The following is a 23,831-nucleotide window of genomic DNA, read 5'->3' on the forward strand; positions in this document are numbered from 1 at the left end:
ACCCTGCATCTTCAGTTGTTAAATTCTGTTATATTACTTGTTATTATAACTTATTTGTTAATTTTTAAAAATTGTTTTTTAATATTATTATGGATAAATACTCAAATTCTGCTGTCCAGTACTGGAAATAATATGTTAACACATTGAAGTCTAGCCATTGTAACAATGCTTGGACCTGGTAGCCTGACAGTTTTTAGGTAGTTTTTTAAAATCTGTTTTAAAATAAATCTGAACTGAATATAAGTAAATTATATACCATTTCAAAGAGAAGATCATGCAATTGATTTTAGTGTATGAATGGACAAAATTAAACCACTTAACACCAACTAGATCGTAACACCATTTGTTATGATCCATTGAAAATGTTATTTAAAAAGTGTAAAAATAAATATTTTGACAGAGTTAAACGTTCACTGCACTGCCATGCTTTTTCACTAATTTTACAAGACTGAAAACTAAAATAAAGACACTACCCTATCTCCAAAGTATTACAATAAAAAAAAACTACAGTATTCACTAATAGTAAAAATAAATATGTACAAAAGGCTGATGTGAAATTAGTCTATATGTTCTTGGCTTTAGTATGATGGTATAGTTTGAAGCAGACTGGTAGACACAGTACTGTACCACATTTGGAACACCACCAACTAGTTTCTTGTTTTCCTACTTTCCCTGCTTTGAAAATCTGTTTCTTTCTGATTTTTTACTGCAATGACTGATTCCAGAAAAATAGTGAAAATACATCATAGGGGTAGAAGTTTCGTTAATAGTAGCAGTGATTCTACTGTGTTCATTGAACACTGGGAATGATGGCAGATTATCAATAAACGACCACCCTAAGTCTGTATCACTTTGTTGACAACTATCTTTCTTTAAGATGGCCTAACATTTCTCACACTACTGGCTGATGGCATGGGGTTATAAAGATCTTCATTATTTAGGATATCATTACCTTGATGATAATCATAATCATTATCATCACCATCATTAGAGGAACTAATAGGCCTACCACTTGGAGTAGATTCAATATAATAGGATCGCAATCAGAATCATCTAACTCCCCTTCAGACACAGAATCAAAAATAGGTTCGTCTAATTTTTCAAAAGCAATTTGAATTGTTTTCCTGGCCATAATTAAAAGAATTTTTTAAATCAGAATCAAATAATTCTGAAACAGATTCCATGAGAACTTCATTTACTAAGCTGACTGTTTTTTTATCATGTATCTCATCCTTTATAACAATATAAAAGTAACAAAATTATAGGATGTCTGTCAATTTACATTAATATGAAATAATAACAGACAAATTTACATACAGTAACAACAAGAAAGTGTATATGGAGTAGGACCTACTAAAAAAAAATATTCATAAAATCAGTTGTCAGTAATAAAATACAGAAGAAAATAAAAAAAAAACATTCGTAATTACATACTTCTTTGTTATTACAAAACAAGAATTACTATTAAAGAAAAGACTTACTGCAGTAAACTACGAAATACACGCCTCACAACCGAAACTCGACTGTAAACAACACATATAACCCCAATGTGCAAATAGTTTGTTTTTCTTCTATAATTTGAAAAATCCTCACCAGAGCTCAATGATAACAGAGTGACTTGAAATAAAAGAAATAAGTGAATGGTTCATAAAACCCTAGGCACAAAAATAAGCCGTGGAAGCTTTAATGTAGAATTAAATTTGATGGCCCGAAAGTTTTCGGGCCATCTGTTAGCATATTTCAGTCAGCCCAAAAGTTTTCGAGTTTTATCTTCAGTGTGTTAACACAGTATGTTAAACAATTTGTTAATGAATTATATGAATTTTCAAAAAAAAATTATATACAGTTCTAATTGCTCATGATTATTTTCTACTTCTAAATGTTAACAGATTGCAGATACTGATAAAAAAATTGTGATCAGCAATGTAATGGATAGGAACTACTTTAATCTTTTTATCCTTACTTTATATCTTTCTTATCTTCTAAAATACCACTCTTTAAAATGTTCCAGGTATTATGAAAATATCATAAGATAAAATGATACCTTACATCCTCATCCTAGACTTTACTTATTTATCATTATTTTCATTGTTGATTAAATTGAATTTTTATGATATCAATATTTTTGTGGACATTCAGGAAGAACAATATGCAAAATGGATGGCAGCATGCCGATTAGCATCAAAAGGTCGTTCATTAGCAGATAGTTCATATGATGCAGAAGTGACCAGTATTTTAGCATTTTTGAGAATGCAGCATCCAGCACCAACTCCTGCTATTAATCCTGCTTCTTTAGATATTTCACCAGAAGACTATGTTGCTCCTAGATTTTTACGTAAACTCAAGAGTAAAGTAAGTATTTCTCTAGAGCCTATTTCTTCTTTTTTAACATATTTTATGATTTATTTTTAATAAATTATTTTAAATAGAATAAAATCTTTTTTTCTTTTAAAAAATTTAACAGTTCATTAAAGTAAATTTATAAATTATTATACATAAGGAAGTAAAATAATTTATATTATATGTATATTTCTCCAACTATTTTTCCAGCTACTGGTGTGTGTGTGTGTGTGTGTGTGTGTGTGTGTGTGTGTGTGTGTGTGTGTGTGTGTGTGTGTTAGTGCGCGCGCAGGAAAATGAGGCCTATATACACCAGACCTGTGTTCCAGATCTGATTCTGGAACAGGCTTAAGCTGATTACTCCTGCGTCGTGTGGTTAATTGAAATCCACCCACCAAAGAACAGTAGATTATATATAATTATTATAATAATATATTTTATTTGCTAATAAATAAATGATATTGATATTTTGTATTGTGTACTCACTTTTTTAAACACATTATGTTCTATGCGTGTTTCAGTTGGTGCAGCGAATTTTGGAAGCTCATGCTAACGTAAAAGATTTATCATTAGTTGAAGCAAAAATGAATTATATAAAAGCATGGCAATCATTACCTGATTTTGGCATTTCACTTTTTGTAATTAAATTTATGGGTCATAAAAAGGAAGAGTTACTTGGTGTAGCTTATAACAGACTTATGAGAATGGATATTAGTACTGGAGATCATCTTAAAACATGGAGATATAATACCATGAAGGTAATATTTTATAACTTGAAGTTTTGTACAGAATTATTTTATAATATACTTAAAATTTATATTTTGTAATGATATTTTTTTAAGATAAATTTTTTTTATCACTTTTTTCCAAAACTTGTAATTGTACTTTCATTGTTATTCATACACATCTTTTCCTTTTTGTCCTGTCTCTAGCAAACTTTTCAACTACAAAGTTCAAATGTAACACGTTTGACTTTTCTTCCCGTACTTTATTTATTATTAAGATTAGTTTTAGTTGATTGCTTACATCTGATAATAAATGGATTCTTCTAGAAAGAAAGAGGTAGATAGATAGATAGAGAGGGAGTGTGTGTGTGTGTGTGTGTGTGTGTATGTGCATGTGTGTGTGTGTGAGACAGTAAGAGGCTGGTTATCCTTTATTATTTATTGAAATTCATTGAAACTTTAGTGAGATTAAGAATTTTTTTTTACTAATTGTTGTAAGTCATTAAAATAAAAATTTCATTAAAAAAATTCTTAATTCGCATTAATTTATTTTTGTAGAGATTATTAAAAGATTCTTAAAATTCTTATTAAAAAAATTTCTTCAAGTACTGAGAACGAGGACCATTGTTAGAGAAGGATTGGGCCACAACAGCTAAATGTGTTCCATCTGCATTAGCAGTGTGATTTCTTATGAAACAGTGGCCTATTCTGAACATTTTCATGCATTTTATTAGTAAATATTTCTAATAAATTATAAAGATATCAACCTGTATATGATATTGTGAAAGTTTACTATCTAGAAAATGCAACCAGTCAGTCAAAATTCTATGTAAGAACTATTTGTACCAAATAAACAATAGTGAATGTCACGCCAAATTAGCAGGGGTAGAGTTCTAGGAATAACTAACATCAAAACAGTGAGCCAGTCCTTGTATTCTATAGTTAGATGTGACCTGCAGTCTATATTCTTATATTGGGGTGGGGGAAGAAATTTTTTTGTATTTTAATAGTTGGCTTTAAGATCATGTAACTCTGGAAATATTAACTGAATTTGGCAACTCTTGTGTGATTTTGAAAGATGATATATCACTGAGTATTTTTAGAAAGGTTTTGGCTATATTAGTTTAGTTTTTAAAAGTTTTTGCATTTTGAAAAAAATAAAAAATTTTGAGTGAAAATAAGAAAGAAATTCAATATTTAAATAAAAAATTATTACAAAAAGGGAAGATGTCACTCGGAATGCTAAAAACATCTTTGATGTTTATAAACATGATGCATGTTTATAGACATGTAGCAGTAAGCTAGTGCAAACATTTTTAATCTCAAAATATTGATGTCAGTGATATACTTCATTCTGGTCAGTCAATGACTGAAAAAGTTGATGGAATTATGTAGAAAATTGAGCAAGATTGAGCACATCAGTAGTCATGATAACAGTAATGAACTAACAGCGACCACAAAACAGTTTGAAGAAGGCTGGATATAAAAAAAAAAAACTTGTTGTTTGAGGGGGCCACATGATTTAATAATGGATCAAATTTCCATCAGCAAATCATTACTGAAATGCAAAAAAATTGAACTACTTTTGATGGCAAAGCCAGATTTGATGCCAAAAGAGTGATTTTGTGTGTGTAGTGGGATTAGAAAGGAATTGTTCACTATGAGTTGCTGCTGTCCAAACAGATAATTGATTCTAGCCTCTACTGGCGCTGGCCTCCATGGCATGATGAATGGCAGCATCTCGGCCTTTCACCCGGAGGTTTTGGGTTCGAATCCCGGTCAGGCATGGCATTTTTCACACACGCTACAAAACATTCATCTCATCCTCTGTGGAATGAATTGCTTGACTGCAGACCCGGAGGTAAAAAAAAAGCCTCTACTGGCAAGATTACACCAAGCAATCGAGATAAAGTGACCAAAATTGATTTGTAGGTAAGATATCTTCCTTTATGAAAAATGCTAGATCCTACACATCTTTGGTGACCTGTAGAAAATTGAGAGAGTTTGGCTGGGAAGTTTTGATGCATCCACTGTATAGTGTCTTGCACCTTTTGACTACATTTGTTTTGATATCTACATAATTCTCTTAATGGTAAAAGTTGGCTTCAAAAGAGCTCTTTGAATATCACTTATTACAGTTTTTTGTTCAACACAGAAGTTCTACAGTGAAGGGATTATGATTTTAGCTCAAAAATGGCAAAAGGTGATCTATCAAAACGGCACATGTTTGGTTTAATAAACTTCATTTTATATATAAAAAAAAACTTTGTTTTACTTTTGTATTAAAATATGAAGAAATCTTTTCCCCCACCTTATGTATGCAGTTTTTAATTTTAAATGAGATTGTATTTAGTATTGTTTATTACTGGCTGTTGAAGAGAAATGGTTAGTTAAATTTTTTGTTATTAGCGTTTTCTATGTTAACCAATAAAATAGTAATAGCAAATTGGTTGTGATAGGTCTTTAAAATCTATTCAAGTGGAACCTTTATTTATTAATAAGTTGTTATTCACTGTAAAGATGTTTATTTTAGTTTAGTTAATATTTATATTAGTAATATAATGATTATATTTTAGGCATGGAATGTCAACTGGGAAGTGAAACTTATGATGGTTCAGTTTGAGGATGAAAACATATTATTTAGCTGTGAATCAGCTGACTGTAAAGTAATTCATGAATTTATTGGAGGATATATCTTTCTGTCTATGAGATCCAAAGAAGCCAACCAAACTCTTAATGAGGAAATGTTCCATAAACTAACTGGTGGATGGGTTTAGCATAAGGTGTGTATTTAAATTGTTTATAATATACAGGTTTTCTTATTTATTTATTTATTTTGGGACTGGATTCACTTTTCTTTTACCACATCTGAAATGCTAAACCAAATGCAGTTTGCTTTATCATAGAATTTGTCTAAATCAACGGTTTTAATACTATAAAATAAAAATTTTTTATCTAATACTCATATTTTTCAAGAGGTTCTTTTTGTACATTCATTAGAATATTTATCTCTGTGGCTCTTACTTATTATACTGCCATTGAATAGTATCCATTTTTCACTCTATGTTACAATTTATTGAGAAGATAAATCTTTGAAAATCGTATTGAGTTTTTTCAATATCCTGTTACTTGTCTTTGTTTAACCAAGTTTATATTTTATTTCAAGAGAAAGAATTTTGTTTCAGATAGAATTTTGTTAACTCTGGCTGCACCATGCCATTTTTGTATCTTATAAAAGTTGAGCTCCTTAAAAAAAAAATTTCATTATTGATAAATTTCATCTTTAACGTACTGTATACTGTGTACTACAAGATTTTTTTTTGGGAGAAAGTTCCATTTAACCTTTTTTTTAATGTATTTTACTAAACTGGTATTGGAGAATTCTATGTTGAGTTTGAAATATACAAATATATATATTCTTTACTAGGTAATCATCATACAAATATTAAGAAAATGGCCCTTTAGAAAATCAAAACAAAATTTTGTTTATAATTTATAAAAGTTATAAGTAATTTAGAAGTCTACATGAACTATTTCAAGATTTCATATTTTAACATGTTGACTGCCGAAAGAAAAAACGGATTGACTGCCAATGCCGGTCAGTTTTTTTACCACTTTTCAGTTAAAATGATCTTACATTATAAGGGAGGAGCTTTAAAAATGTCATTTTCATTATTTATTTATTTAAAAATTATAAAAATTTATTTAACTCCGATCGGAGTGGTCGACATCCTTTACCGATTTTGTTTAATTGGTGCCGAAAACTCCGATCGGAGTGTGTGAATTTTAGGCAATTAAATAAGAAAATCCATTCTTGTAATGAAATAAAAGTTTTATTAATAAATTGTAAGTTAAACAAATTAAAAAGAAATCAAGTTAAATTAAAAAAAAAAATACAATAATAAAATAACTTTTCTAATCTGATAATGAAAACGTGTCTTGATTATGACATTTTAAGTTTAAAAAGGAAAAAGAATTAAATTGAGTACAATAAAATGAAAATAGATAAAATGAAATAATTACACATCAATTTTTGCTTATCATTTTGTAATATTCATCAAAACAGTTTATGCATAAACCTGGATTTCCAAAACACATCTTGCACTCGTAAATAGTTTGCTTTCTAACGTTTTTATTTCTGCACAACTTGCATTCCTTTCTGCTGACTCACTTCGATTCTTTCAATCCTTTTTGTTCTTCAGCCGTTTTTTCGATTTTGCTAATCCGGTGGGTACTCTTTTCTGTAAGATTCAGTTTTCTGTTACGTTGTACTGGCATCAATGTACGAGATGACAATAACCCTCTGATTATTTCCAAACGAAACTCATACAATCGTCCAGGCTTAACACACTGGTTGTGAAGATAATATGCATTTACAACACCTAATTGCAATACATGTATAAAAAGTTTCTTGTACCATCGTAAGGTTTTATGACTACACGGATAATATGCCATCATTTGGTCCTGCCTATCTATCCTAGACATGAATTTATTATAATTTATTATTGCAATTGGCTTCTCAGTTTCTACTCCTCTTTTGTTTGTGATCATTTTCATTTCATTCCCAAATTCAGTAGAAATGTATGCTACATTTCTTTTGTCCCGCCATTTACCGCGACATAAACGCCATTACAAAACATGGATTTATTTTCCCCCTGTTTCAGGTTTAAAGTGATGACTTCTTTCGGGTTATTCTTTCTATCTGCTCGAAGGGTTCCAGTACAGTATGTATTGTGTTCTAATAATTTCATAGCCAAACCCACACTATTATAAAAATTATCACTGTACACTGCATGCCCATTTCGTAACTTCTCATCCAGTAAATGCAATACTACTTTGTCTGTGTGACCAGCACCACTATGAACATCAGAGGACCCTTGATAAACATGAAATTTAAGAACTAAATTGTTTGGTTCTGTCAGCATATACAATTTAATGCTGTATTTGTGGCGCTTATTTTTTATATATTGGCGAAATTGTAATCTGCCATGCCAGAGAACCATAGCTTCGGGCGAGACAATTGTTTGCCTGGGTAGTAAATTTCGTTAATTCTTTTATTAAAAAAATCAATTACTGATCTTATTTTTCCTAAGCGATCATCATCATTATGATTAGACGTAAAATGCAGACATCTTAATATTAAAAGAAATCTGTTTCGTGACATGTAAATTCGAAAAACGGGAATATCGAAAAGGGGATCGGTCTTCCAATAGTCATTCAGTCGGGACAATGAAATAGTACCTGTGTGAAGCAGCAAACCTAAGAAAACTTTTAACTCTTCTAATGTTAACTCCTTCCAATCCGTTATACGAGATCTTCCCTTTATCCCTGATCGACAAAAAACTTCCACAGTGTATTCATTTATCTCATGGACAACAGTTTGAAAAAATTATCGTGAAAGATTAGCTCGAAAAAATCTAGGGGTTTGCCATCGCCTGGAATTGGAACCAATAAATTTTGTTGTTTCCTACAAGTAAATTTTGTCAACATACCTGTATCACTCCATGCACTACTTGAATTTACATTGATATCAATTGGTAAAACCATATCGGGTGAGACATCGTGTGTAACCTCATCTTAGTTTTCAGTGCTGGAACTTGATAGATCAATGTCACTATCAGGAAAACTATCGTCACTGTTTTCCAAATAATGAATTAGTTGATCATTAGATAACTGATTACGTTTGGTAAAATCACCAGATATTTTTAAGAACAGTCCTGAAGGTCCTGGTTTATCCGCCATTCTGTATGACATTATCAGAAAAAAAATGCGGAAGTGGTACGTGTACCGTATAAAAATACTGTTTTAAAAGGACGCCAAGACAATAACACACAAATTTCAATAATGCCGAACTCACAATGAAGCTGTACAGTGAACTAAGTACTCCCACTCCGATCGGAGTGCGCTGCACTCCCGAAGGAAGCCGAAATACTCCGATCGGAGTGGTCGGCAGTCAACATGTTAATTAGGTAGGTATATTTATTTTAATAAGAAATCAGTCAGTATAAAAAAATTACATAATTATTCTTTTAAAATTTTCAGTGCTTTTGTGAAGGAAAGGTTTTCATATGGTATGAATTTCTGACAACATTCCTAAACATAAGTATAGGCATTGTAACAAAATTAAATCCCTGAAGTAAATTTACCTGTTGTTCAATGTGATGATGTATTTTTGCTTTACTTATATTTGTAAACATCATAAAAAAAAGAATAAAATCCTGCAATGTTTAATTTGCTTCAGATTATTAAGACAGCATGGGTCAGTACTAATAGGAAAGATCAGAAAGGAAATGTACTAAAAAATAACAATAGGAAAGGTTAAATATACAGGAAAGGTCAGAAAGTGTCTATGAACTACATTTGTAGGGTGAGAAGCGGCTGCTGCATACACACTTAAGAAATACAAACCCGTTGTAATAATTAATGTTTATTCCTAATTTTAATTGGAGTAACAAATAATCCTATTTAAAGTTGTCAAAAATCTATAATGCATGATATTTATATTTTATATAGAATAGTGTTTCAAAAATAAAATTTCTTATTACTTTAATTAATTTTTCCAGATAAAAGAATCTTCAAGTCTTCCATTGGAATAGTGTTGTCTTCCAGGAAGTACCTCTTCATAAGTAAATTTATAAAACATTACCATTAAAGAAAATGTGGTAATATATATGTTTGTTGATGTAAGATTTACTATTTATATATATATTAAAAAAAAACAAACAAAAATGTATTATCCAAATGATGTGTCCAACAATTACTTCATATAGAATAGGTATATTCGTAAGTAATTAAAAATCAATAAAACTATTAAATGTTGTTTTCTTTTAATTGTTTATGATATGTTATTATAAATAGTTTCTTTTTATTAAAAAAAAGTTACTAACATTAATGTAATATTTATTATTTACTGCTATAAACAGATTCTTAATATTGTATTTTGTTTCATTCTAGATCATCTTTTAAAAAAAAATTGTCTGTTGTGTGTTAATGAGTTATTATTAATATTTTATGTTGTTGTTATTAAAATATTGTGTACTTATAAATATTAAAGATTTTATTAATTTATATGATTTATTATATTACAATTTTATTATTATAATTTGGTTAATTTGTGTATGTTATTATTGTATAATTGTTAGTCTTTAATGGTAACCCATTATATTTGTCATTTTTATTATAATTCATGTATAATAAATGATATTATTTGTAGAAATTATGCAAATAAATTTTATGTATGGTTTATAACATATAGTAAATCAACTAAAATATTAATATTAATGTAATTAAATTTATGATTAGAGATTTAATATTTATCACTAAAGGCATTTAAAAGTGTGCCTTTTTAAAAATTTGTATATTATTTTGTATATACATAAATACTTGCATTTTTATCAAGGTGTATAAAAAATATATTTATAGCATTATTGTAGTTGTAAACAAATTTATAGTATGAGACCATTTACTTTTGAGTTTGTAAATGCTTTTTGTTGTTTTTCTATGTTGTATTACATTAAGTATATCTCTTTTTCAGTCTTTAGTTGATTTAAATATTTTACTTATAATATTAGTCCATCTGTAGAGAAGTAATTTTAATACTTTGCTATATGAATGCATTTTTTGTTAATACTTATTTATGTAAAAAAAATGTGTGCTTACATTGCAGTTGCTGAATGCAGCTTCAGCTAAGTGCTACACTATATGCTGATCCCTTCTTTGTGTACCAGTTAATATAATATGTATGTTAAAGTTAATCCAATAAATTAAATTTATAATAATTCTGGTAAAAGACTTTGGTTATATAACTTATCGAAAGAGTATGTTAAGAAAATAAGTTTTCACCCAAAGAGAGCTGTTGATCCCAATTAAAACAAAATGCTTTAGGGAGAATGTTTTAGCAAACTTTTGATTTTGAATTATTAGCAAGAAAATGCATTAAATAATGATTTTGTTTTTGAGTCATAAACTTTTATCACCAAGTGATCATCATCATCTACTACTTGGTGGGCTAAGAATATTATCTTTATCAGAATCTAAAATTATAAGTACTATCGCTTAATTTTGAAGTATTAAAAAATGGAGCTCTAGTTGTGGAGTTCTGTACTTAGACAAAAAAATGTGGAAATTCATTGTAATTAGTTCTGCTACTTTTGATTCAACTTGTATTAATCTGAGAATCATATATTGTCCAGTAAATACCTTTGAAATATCTACAGGCCTTAAAACATAAAATGAATATGAAAATGTAATGTCTGTTTATTTGTGCATAGAAAATTTATGAAATTGTAGGATTTTAGGATTATTATTCATGGTACATGGATAATAGGGCTATTATGGAAATAAATTATCCATTGTCGTGTATATAAAATATGACAATACATATTTTTGAATTTTTTTTTTTATTCACACACTAAAATAATTATAAATGATTAATGTTATTATTTGACATTGCCAGATTCTTAGTGGCTTTGATAATAAAAAAAAAAAAAAAAAAAATTATTAATTATCTTAAATCTTACTGTTTTAAAATTGATATTAATCATCATGGTAGTGATGATTGAGTTGCTGAGTTAAAGGAGTGTATGCATTGTACTGTTTCATTACAGTAGGGGATATATTAATCTGTTTGTTTATTCATTATTTTTCCCATTATTTTTTATGACTATGACATATGCAAAGTACTTGTGGTGCAAGAGGCACAGAGTTGCTTTCTCTGAAAGTTTTTGCTGTTTTCACTCTTGTAGTGTACAGATTGTTGGTTCACCTATAGGCCTGAATATTATCTACACTTTAGTGGGCTTGGGATGCAGATGTGTAAGAATACATTTGTCTGTGTGAAGAAGTTAACAGTAAATCATTTCACTTCTCACTTTTCCTAGTAAGCCTGGCATAGCATGTGTGATCTATATAGTTGTGGTATTCTGAATGATTGTTGTGTCATTTTTGGGACTAACTTGTGCTAATATCAGGTCGCGTAGTCCATTTTTTCCCCCTCCTCTCATCACTGAATCAGATTTCACAGTGAAGCACAACAATCCGGGGAAGTGTCCTTTTACTCTAACCAGCCGGCTGGATCTTAACTGCCTGCTTAGTCCTTTACAGTTATGATAATTAATTGTATCATACATTTATGATCATCATAATTCATTCTTAAAAAAAAAGAAAAGATAATTTGCTAATTGTTTAACACATGACATTTTTACAAGAATTAATATCATCTCAGAGTTTATTTAGTAGCGTTATTGTCACAGTTGTCAGGAAATTTCACTTTTAAGTTCTTTATATATTTTTATGACTAGAAAGAAAAGATTTATTTTTACTGGTAACATCTTAATAGTGTTATAGATATCAGTATTTAAGAATTAAAGTGAGGAAGTTACTGTACCAAAATCAGATGGGAGCAAAGTAAGTTTTCATTTTATTAATGCATGTTAAGTACAATGGTTTTTTTTTCTTAGAGTAAGCTCCAGACAATCAGAATTTTTAATGTGTAATTTTAATATGGGTAGACTTATTATAGTGTTTATGATTTTATTACTACTTTTTAAAAATTATTTCAAGTTATATCAGTAATTTAACTTTTATTTTTATTATTAATTAATATTAATAACATATATTACTTAAAATAAAATATAGTTTACATTAATTCAGTTTGTATTAAAATAGATGTGTAAGTAAAATGTATATCAGTCAGTGGTGCCTTTTATAGATTACGTGCACTTTTTAAATAAACTGAAATTAATGACAATCATTAGTGAAAATTAATTATTATTCATTTTCAAAATTTTATTTATTGTGTTAAAAACAAATTTTGATACTTGATAAAGTTTGAACTATTAAAAAATGTTTTTAAGATTATAAAAAATAATTGAGTATTCAAGTTTTTATAATAATTTTGATGATTACAATTTTGATATAATTTTATATGAGCTTTGATGCACTTGAAGCATTTTATAACAAAAAAGATAATAAGGAATTATAACTTTTTCATTAATAATAAATAAATAACTACTTATTATATTAAAATAAAAAGAGAATAATATAAATAAATCTGTCCATGTTGTTTCTTCTTAATGTCTAATAATGAAATCAGGGTTGGAAATGATATTATTTAAATTCTTAATTGCTGATGATTGCTTTACATTTCATAATGTAAATGTATGAAAACACTTTTTTAATGAAGAAACTATAATAAAATAAAACTGAGATTTAAAATTAGACACTTGTAAGTTATTGGTTGTTCTTTTGAATAACCACATAAACAATTTGTAAATGAACATTTACAATGAAATATTTTAGTTTTCATTTTTTGAAAAAATAATTAAAAATCATTCTGTTAAAAAAAAAGATGATGTAAAATTATAAGATCACAAGTTATAGCTTAATTTAGTTATTTATTATGCATAATAATATTGAATATACTTAGTTCAGTATATATTTGTAAACTCAGAAACAGTAAAATACTATACAACACTTACTAAAATTAAAATCTGTTGTTAAATAAATGGAGAAAACTTTATTTTCTTTAACAAAAAAGGCTTGTCTAGATTTGTTCATAAAAAAAGTAATTTAACAAAGAAAAGCAAGTAAATTAGTGAGCTGAAAAGTTTTGTATTTGTGTGTACTTCTTTTATGTGTATGTTTGTGCACACAGATGCACATGTGTATATACAAATTTGTATGTGTAAATAAGTATAATCTGTACTTGCATATATTCTATGTAATAATAATCAACTCAGTTTTCATGATAAGTGAAAATAATTTTTTGGAATGTGATCTGGTAATACTTGTTTTTAACATGTGATTTATCTGATTATGATTGTAAACTATGGCTTCAGTATTTCAGTCAGTAGCATCACTAAGTGGTAAAATAGAGGAGGGGTCTTTGGTTTGATTCTTGACAAAAGTTTGGATTTTTGATAAGATAGAACAAATTGTCAAAGTCTCCTTATTAATAAAGTCATTTACTGAAAAAAATGGCTTATCAAAACAGGAAATAAGGATAACAATGTCGTTTCAGTTGAAATTTTATGTAATAATATCAATATTTCATGCAATGAAATGATTTAATTTTTGTATGATTGTGTTCATCGATGTAGTAAACAATTTTTTTTTAGTTCTAATGTAGCTTTATCTCATGTATATATAATTTATTATTATTTTTTATTCAATAAACCAAAATTAGTGCAAAAAATTGTGCACAAATGTTAACTGGTTTAAATGTAGTTTTTAATTAATATTATAAATTTGTACAATTGTCTTCCAGTTTAATTATTGTTATAATTAATTTTGACCTTTGAAAATATTGTTATTGAAAAAAAAAATTACTTTCATGTATGCACTTACTCAACATAACCCATATATGCAAACGTGAATTGCACCCAAACACAACAAAAATCTTGCTGTAATGTAATGATGACATTATATATTTAATTTGTTAATTTTGTTTATGAATCCATTTGTTTTACATAAATTAACATTCAATTTTTTTATATTATTTATTTTGTGAGCAGTTGAATGTGTTTAAATAAATTTTTCATTCGTTATATCACAAGAGGCAAGATTCATTTCTTTAAAAGGAATCACTTTACAGTTATTTAAAGTAAAAGGTGATGCACTTTGCTAAAGAGAAGCAGGCTAAAACATCCCAACCCCTGTAGAGGAAGACACCCGTCTTGTGACGATTTCTGGTCATCGCACCACCTCGTTCCTAGCCTTGATGGGCTTTAATGGGAGTCGTCTTTTGCCGTCTAACTTTTTATATCTCACAGTAATAAGCCAGGCCTCATTAGGATGCCACCGATATATATACAGAATACATGTATATTACAGAAGCACGCACGCATAGCATTAAAATGGAGCACCATGTATTACAGAAGCATCTTGATTCCCCCCCTGAGGGGAGAAGATCCCACCTCGTAGCGTGTCCGGTCGCTACACCATCCCCTCCGTTCCTAGCCAGTAGGGGCTTTAATGGAGGACTATTACAGAAGCAGTGAAAATTGTTACCTTTTAGATTTGCTTTAATATAAAAATTTTGGCACATTCTTACTTTCATAATGTTCAGGTTTCTATGTAGAGCCATGAAAGTTTATTAAAAAATTACTACTGACATGTTTTTTAAATATGTTAGTTTACCTATTGTTAGTTTATTTTTATGACCTTGGCATAAGAATACCTAATTCATTGTATTGTTACATTATGTCATGAAAATTATTTTTATTGTTTATTAGTTTATGTTTCTTTTTTCACAATAGGTGTGTGTGTATGTGTGTGTGTGTGTGTGTGTGTGTGTGTGTGTGTGTGTGTGTGTGTGTGTGTGTGTGTGTGTGTGTGTGTCATTTTAATAGTTACAAAGATGATGAAATGTAGCTGGTGAAGAAGTTTAAGAAATCAAACCAACACTAACTGACTAGAGAATAATTTTACTAAAATTACTGAAAAAAGTATAAATAAAAAAAATAAAATACAGGTGTGGTGAATAATGTTGAATAATTTTTATATGAATTTTTTTTTATAAATATTTGTAGATGTTATACATTACATTTTTTAAATTTATAAACCTAATCTTAGTTTGCTATATGATGTTTTCCATTGAATAAAAATATCATAACTTATTAATAAGATTTACAGTTTATTAGGGAAAAAAATTTGGTCAGATTGGAACATCTTGCTAAATGAACAAAGACTTATCAATTCATTAATTTTCTTTGTAAATAATAGATTGTTTTTGATTTTTTTTTACTAAAGAAGTGGAATAAAAACATTTATTTTTCTTGAAAAAATGGCTTTATTATTAATATGTTTAGGTTTGTGACCTTAGTGATTAAAAATTATGGCTAGGGAGATAGATAGGTGAGTTGACCAACTGTCAACTGTTAACCTATATGAAAAATATTTAAACCATAGTTAGAATTTAAGAGTCAAGCGTTAAGTTATATCTTATAAACTTTACAGTAATTTTTCATAGTGCATTACTTTCTTCTATTTATAAGAAATGTAAAATGTACTTAATTACTTTTTAAATAATTTACATATTGAGACTTTACTGATCACAGAAACGTTGTACTGAAATTAATTAATATGTTTATTAATTTATTTTATAAATTGTTCAAAAATTGTTGATATTTAATAAATTAGACTAATTTTTCTGTTTTAAATGATATTCTGGTTTGTAATAACATACCCAGAATTGTGTTAATTACAGCATAACGTGATTTAGAAAATCACATAACCTTATTGTAAATTTTAATAAAACTAAATTATAAAATTTATTATTACTACTGTTAAGTTTTATTTTAAGTCTACTATTGCAGTTGTCTTATGTAGTTAGTAATATTCTTAATATTATGAAAAATAATATGTATATGTTTATTGTAATAGTGTTCTTAAACCTAATTTTTTCAATTAATTTCATTATTTACATCATTAAAATGAAAAGATGTTACCTTACAAATTGATTTCATTTCTATCTTTACTTTCTGGTACGAAAGTGTTGTATACTTTATTTAATATTCTATTTTATGAACTTATATGTTACATAAATAATGTTTTTTGAAATATATAAGTCTGCGAGTATTATTTTCATATGCAATGTGATGAAAGATCAAGTAAGTATAATATTACTATAGATTTTAATTTTGTTAATCCTCAGCTATTATCTTGTGTTTGAGACTTCTGTAAAAAATACGTAGCTAATTATATGCCAGGAAACATTTATTTAGTTACTATTTAAATAATAATATTATCAATATCATAAATATTTAATGCTAAAATTAATTATTTAATCTTTCTAATTAAATAACTGTATAAACTTATTTTTATAATAATTAATTGAATCTAAGATTATTATATGAATATTATTTACCATTGTTTGGTAGTATACTTTATTGCATGATTTTTATCAAAATTGTTAAGAATTTATTTTTGTTATGTACTATCTTATTGTACAAATAAAGGTGTATAAAATTTAATTGTAAATATGCGTACAATACATCTAATTAATTATTTTTTATCTCATGTTGAATAAAATACTATCATAACATTATTCTAATTGTTGAAAAAAAATATATTATTGTGAAATTATTTGACATGAGTGATAAATAATGTAATATGTTATTTTACTTACATTTATATTGTTAATAAATTAATGCTAACAATATTGATAATCATTTTCTTCTTTTTATTAAAAAACATTTAGATTTTTAATATAGGCATATGCATTTATAATAAAGCTTTAAGGTTCTAAGTTTGAACCAACTTGCCATTTTCCTCATGCTACAAATTTAGCTCTCATCTAAATAATGATAAGATTATAATTGGTATCAATCTATTTATACAGACTTGTACACACTTGTGAGGATGAATTGATAAATAAATTATGAAGTAAAGATACACTCCTGGAAGAGTGCAAAATAAATTTATTTACAAATTAAATCTTTATTCTGCAGCAATTAGAAATTTCTATTTGCTGATCAGTACAGTATAACTGAAGTTTCAATGACTTTTTTTTTATTAGAATGACTAATAAAAACTTCCATAATAGTTCAGATGTAAAATTTAAGTTTGTAATTGTTAGATCTGTTGCAATGTGGAGAACCATAAAACCTTTCTGGTAGGTTTTAGAGCGAGTATGAACTGTAGATGCATAGGTGATGAATTGAAACAACGCCTTATTGTTTATTGAATTGTTATTTAATATCCTGTCTTGACATTTCGATAACATATGATTGAACATCTAACATTAACGTAACAGATATAATTAAACTTAATAACATACAGGTATAAAAAGAAAATAAGCGTTCATCTGAGCATTAGTACGCGTGTCCATCTGGACTGAATGTACAACATGGACGCTCTGGGTCGGCGGATTCTGGCGCCGAATGAATACAGGTCGTTACATCATAATGACCACTCCTTGCGGTATTATGACGTAGGACATGGTGTGACCATCATATGATCATAGCTTGCCAGGGAGCCATAGCCCTTGCTAGGTAGCAGCACCTGATGGCACAAGTGGAACGTAACAGTAATAATTAAGTTGGCAAATATAGTAACCCCTAAAATTTAAAGTAATGAGTTTCTTCTTTTGGATCATTTTCTATAATAACAGTGATGTGTGATTACTGGTTCACAGTTTATTATTTAGTATTATAACATTTTGAGATAAAAACAACACCATATAACAATACTATTGGCTCAGTTTAGTAAAGATTTTATTAGTAATTGATCACTAAATTAAAAAAAGTTATCAATTTCAAGATTCTGCATTCTTGCTTACATCTTATTTTTTAATTTGTTAATCCACTTTGTAGTTTTAGAAAAAAGGTTATAGGAATCTGGGAAGAAATGACAATTAAAAGTGGTAAATAATGGTGAAACAGCTATATAATTGTTGCTGTTTGGGAAGAAAATTTATGATAATGAAAATACATAATTATTAAAATTATTGCAGTGGTTGCTGGTTGTTGTATTTATTGTTTAATCTGATCAACCATTTATTAAAATTAAATTAAATGGATTCTAATATTTAAATTAAATTATATTTTAACAGTTTTTATGATCAATATTGTAATTAATTTCATTTTTGCATGTACAAGAATACAAATTAATGCATTCACTGCTAAATTATTTCTCTATTTACCTGCCGTGTTGATTTTTAAAAAAATAAATGGTATTAGTATATAACTAACATATAAGTTTTTTAAGTCTACAAGTTTCACAACCTTAAATATGCGATGATGCCACTTCTGTATCATCAGCAAGCTGCATATAAATGATTCCTTCTTCCTTTTTTTTTTTTGTTTTTCTTTTTTTTCCTGTTTAGCCTCCGGTAACTACCGTTTAGATAATACTTCAGTCAGAGGATGAATGAGGATGATATGTATGAGTGTGAATGAAGTGTAGTCTTGTACATTCTCAGTTCGACTGAGATGTGTGGTTAATTGAAACCCAACCACCAAAGAACACCGGTATCCACGATCTAGTATTCAAGTCCGTGAATATAACTATAGGAATATAAATGATTCCTATAGTTATGCAACCTGCAATATAGTTATTGCTTCATGGCATACATTTTTCTATTTGTTCTTGGATATTACTCAATGGTTTTTAAAATCTATATTTAATATTTTGTCAAAGCAATGTTAGGCAGTCTTCTTAGATTGTAATTTTGTAAATTATAATATAATTCCCCACAAAAAAATTTTCTATATATTTATATTGAAATTTTTTCTTTTCCGAGTAATAGTTTTCTGATTTGCATTAAAAGTTACAAAAATGTAGAAGATAAATGGTAATTAATTTTCATCTTTTACTATAGACATAGGCCTACCATTAGTTATGTGAAGACAGCTTTTATTAGGCCACATAACTATGATTATAAAGATTACAACAGTTCATGAAAATTAAAACAATTGACAAAAATTATACTAATTAAGTTAGTTAAAAGTAGCCTGTATTTTATTGTAAATTAATTTACTTTATTTTAAGAATTATTTTGCAGGTTATCAAAAAATTATAGCCCTTACTAAAAAATCTTTAAAAGACTTTTTATTTTAAAATACTTTAATTCTAAGAACTGTTCACACATTACGTATTTAAATTATATAATATATTTTGAAAGAAATTGCTGTTGAAAGAAGTCACTATTAATCTAATACACCCGCCAGTTCTTCATCAGATTCAATTTTGTCTAGTTTTCTTCTGAGCAAGCTGCTGATTTCAGAAGTGAAAGACTGATTCCATTCTGAAACAGACAAAAATCAAAAAACTTAAGTAAAAAGTTGCAATAGTGATATTACAAATTAATCAGCATTATTAGTATGCTAATAATTATATCATGTTCCATTTTTGAATTAGATTAAGTTAAATTTAATTTTTTAATTTTAAAAGTATATACATATTTCAGTATGAAATGAAGATTTAAATAGAATAAACATAAAAAAATGAAGGTATATTGAATTATACTTTGCAAAATTTTCTTCAGGATAAAATGAAAAGTTGGGAGTTTTGGATTCGGTCCTAAAAAATTACATCAAAAACAAATTTTAAAAACTATAATAAAACTACAATTGAGTTATTTTTCAAGTAAATTAGGATTTTTTTTATAACTTACTGCAATATAATTCCAATAATAAAAAGATATTTTTTTTTTAGTTTCGGTTTTTTTTAAGAATCTTTAAAAAAGAAAAATATTTTCTAAATTTTTCTGTTACTAATAAGTTAATGTTAAGCATTTTAAAAATAGATTAATAAAGAAAATGAATAAAATCTAAAAAAAATTGTACTAACCTGATTTTCTGTAAAACAGTCTCCAGGAAGTTGTAAAAAAAAAAATGAACTATGCAACCAAACTGAAGAATTGTTTCTCTATGCTAATGCACATTAACTTATTAAATGCTCTTATTAAATGCTGATATAGAGTAGGAGGGGATAAAAGAATGCCTTACACTTGACACATAGTTGATGTCATCTGCATGGAGCAATCCCCATCTGTGATTCATCAGCACTGAATGTGTTAAAAAAATAATTATTGAAGTAGAACAATCATTCTTAAATATCATCTTAAATAATGCTAAATGATATATAATTGTTTAATAATTGCTTAAAATAATCAATCTTAAATATGCATTTTTATAGTGTAGCAGTATTTTACAACAATAACTTCTGCTGGTACAAGAATTAAAGCCACAACAATTATAAATTGTCACCGAATGGCTTCGAAGGTACTTCGCACTTAGTAAGTGCCCTTACTAGTAAGGGCACTTACTAACTTCATGGTGGCCCTGAAAAAGGCCGTTTTTTTCGTTAGCTCTGAGAAGAGTTGTTGGGTCCGGAAGCTGGTCTCCAGCGAGGTCGGGGAGTTGCAGCTTCTCCATTGAAGTCTGACTGGACTTTCCCTCAGCGGCAGTTAGGTCCCCACTACAGTGTGGCAGTGTTGGCCCGCAGTGTCGGGTTGGCATCGGTTGTCCTTCACCGATGTGTGGCCGAGGTGGTTCTCCCTGAGCGATCCCATACTGGGTTGGCTATTGCTGCCAAGTCCGCCGACGAGTGCAACGATGAATTGCAGTCACTCTCATGATGAACGCTCTTTTATTGGTGCCTGAGAGCGATGGGGCTGCAGCGTTGCTATGATGGGAGAACTGCGCAGTCATCTGCACGGTGGGAGTGATGCTTGTATCAATGTGTCCGTATACTGTGCTCACCGCTCTCATCGTTGCTACTGTTATTGCCCGCCGATATTAAATTAGGCATATATGTGGTAACAAAATGTTCTTGCTTGCAATACAAAACTAACACCACTGGTGAATTAAAAAACTTAAATGTTTTAAAAATGTAAAAAAAATTTAATTGTTAACCTATTCTAAGTAGATTACCTTTTAATCTAAACAGAAAAATGAAGTTTTAATGCCTGAACTGCTCTGTCAATATTTCAAGGTTATTTACTCAAAGGGGTTGTAAAATGAGTGGAAGAAAAAAATTGTTGACATCTTAGAAAAAGGAACATCTGATATTCACAGAAGATCATCGATTTTAATGGTTTTCACATGACAGCAAAAAGTTGAGTAAAAAGTTTTAGAAAAATACATTTTAAATTGCTTTAAGAGACTAAAAGGTTTGTTCTGTAACTTTCAAAATAGCCAATCAAATGTGAAAGGACAGCAAATATGGAAATCTAACTTAGTACACAGGTAGAAATTGATACTAGTAGAAATCATGAGTGATAATAATTGTGCTATTCAGAAATCCAAAATATGGTAAATGAAAACGTCAAGAAGCCAAAAAGAGGACCAATAAGTAAAATATATATAGGTCTAGGAATCCTTAAAAACAATCTGAAAAGCTTTTGAGAAACTTATCTGGGCTTAATACCTATTAAGGATCTGCTATTTTTTCTCTTATTTTAATGCTTAAAAGTACTGTTTTTAAGGTTTAAATATTCATCGTAAATGAATACATTTTATTAATGCACTGCAACATTTATTTTTCTTGAGGTGTCATTACAATATAGCTGAAACTAGCAGTGAAATACATTAAATGACTGCCATTTTGTTACAATTATTGTTGGCTAATGATTTTTATGTCAAAACCTTTGTTTCTCAGTGCCCTTTCAGTGATGTGTCGCCACAACCCTACCCTTTCCATTTAAAACTTTTGAGTTGCTGTCCCCCTTGAGTGCTTGGAATGTGGTGATCTCAGACTGAAAAAATTATCATTTTGAGATATGAGCATTTGCTAAAGTTTTTTTTCTATTATTGATGGTTAAGTTATTTAAGGGTTCCCGTACTTTTATTAACATTGTACAGTTATATATATTAGTATAATATTCTGCACACCTTAACTTTACGAATACCAATTATTTTGCTTGGATTTTTACAATATGGGTTATTGGACGATAAATATTTTAAGTTCTGTATATTACCTGCATGCATTAAAATAAAAAAAATCTCTCATCATTGTGAAGAGCTTTCATTCCAAATGAAAATTTGTTTTGTTATTACCTGAAATACCTAAGGAAACATTTGAGTAAGAGTAAAGTTGATGATCAGAGATCATTCTTCAGTGATATGTTGTTAAAGCTAACAATATCTCACTGAAAAAGTAAGGTGGTATGTATATTCATATATTCTTGCAAGATTTAAATGACTGAATGTTATCAACAATACGTTCTGATGTAGATTTACTATGATATGTGAATTTAAAAAGTTATACCAGTATGCTGTGATTTATTTCTTCATTTGTATATACACTGGGCTTGTGAAAATGACATGCTTGCCTAGTGCTGCAAATTATTGACAAAGACTGGTAGATGTCGAATCACATGATCTATGTATTATGACCTCAACTAGTATAGTCTCAGTAAAACATCTGCCTCACCAGGAACCATGGATTATAAGTGCAGGATTAAACCTTTTTGGATTGGATGACTATGAATGCAGAACTGAGTAATATAATATCTATAATTTTGTACTGGTAATCTGTCATAGTTTTAACATTTTTTTAATGTAAAAAAAAAATTAGTTTGCTTTCTTTTTGGAATTGCATTAGCTTCTTGGCTAATCAGGTTGTACTGTCAACAATCTGTTGTCATTGATTTAATTCTCACTCGGTCAATTGACTCTTCAAATCCAATATCAGATTTGTATCTATTTCTCACTTTATATTACCAGTATTTTTTGTCGCAAAATTATGAATAAAACAGTGTTTTGACATTTATGTATAATGAACTTTCAGTAGCATAAGATGCAAATGATAAAAAATAATTTTAAATCTAACCTGTTAAATGGAAGAACTGATAATTGATAAATAAATTAACTAAATAATTGATAAATGTGTGGAAAGGTTTTATACTACACATTTAACTCAAATGATCAGAGTTAATAAGTCTTTTAATCCCTTTGTATTTTCTCTATTTTCATCATATAGTTATGAATGATATATTTTTAACATCAAAGAACTGTACTTATACGAGGGTAGGGTGAAAAGTTCCAAGCCTGATTAAGAAACTTTTTTGGGTACATTTTGATTTATTTTTCATCATAGTTGCCAATAAGGTCTGTACACTTAGCCCAGGGTTCTGCAAAGTACTTATGCCAGTTTGGTATGTCGATTTAATCAACTCCTTAAAATAACCATCTATTGTTACCACCTCATTATTGTTTGAAAATTTCTTCCCTTCAAGCCATTTTTTTAGGTGACTATCACACAAGTGATAGTCTTTGGGAGCCAGATCAGGTAAATTTGGAGGGTGTTGGAGCAGTTCAA

The 23,831-nt window shown here is 28.5% G+C and overlaps 1 protein-coding gene across 2 annotated transcripts in view; it reads left to right on the top strand.

Annotated features, from left to right (window-relative positions):
* Positions 1-17,464, top strand: part of LOC142325173 (unc-112-related protein-like) — a 327,233-nt gene extending 309,769 nt beyond the window's left edge. For both annotated transcript variants that reach the window (XM_075366591.1, XM_075366592.1), the window contains exons 8-11: positions 2,140-2,352; positions 2,862-3,098; positions 5,642-5,848; positions 9,629-17,464. In XM_075366591.1, coding sequence (XP_075222706.1) covers positions 2,140-2,352; positions 2,862-3,098; positions 5,642-5,842 — 651 coding nt within the window. In that variant the 3' untranslated portion in view covers positions 5,843-5,848; positions 9,629-17,464. The remainder of the gene's footprint in view (positions 1-2,139; positions 2,353-2,861; positions 3,099-5,641; positions 5,849-9,628) is intronic.
* The last annotated feature ends 6,367 nt before the right edge of the window (positions 17,465-23,831 follow it).

The sequence above is a fragment of the Lycorma delicatula genome, chromosome 5 (assembly GCF_047948215.1).
Source record: "Lycorma delicatula isolate Av1 chromosome 5, ASM4794821v1, whole genome shotgun sequence".
Classification (NCBI taxonomy): Eukaryota; Metazoa; Arthropoda; class Insecta; order Hemiptera; family Fulgoridae; genus Lycorma; species Lycorma delicatula.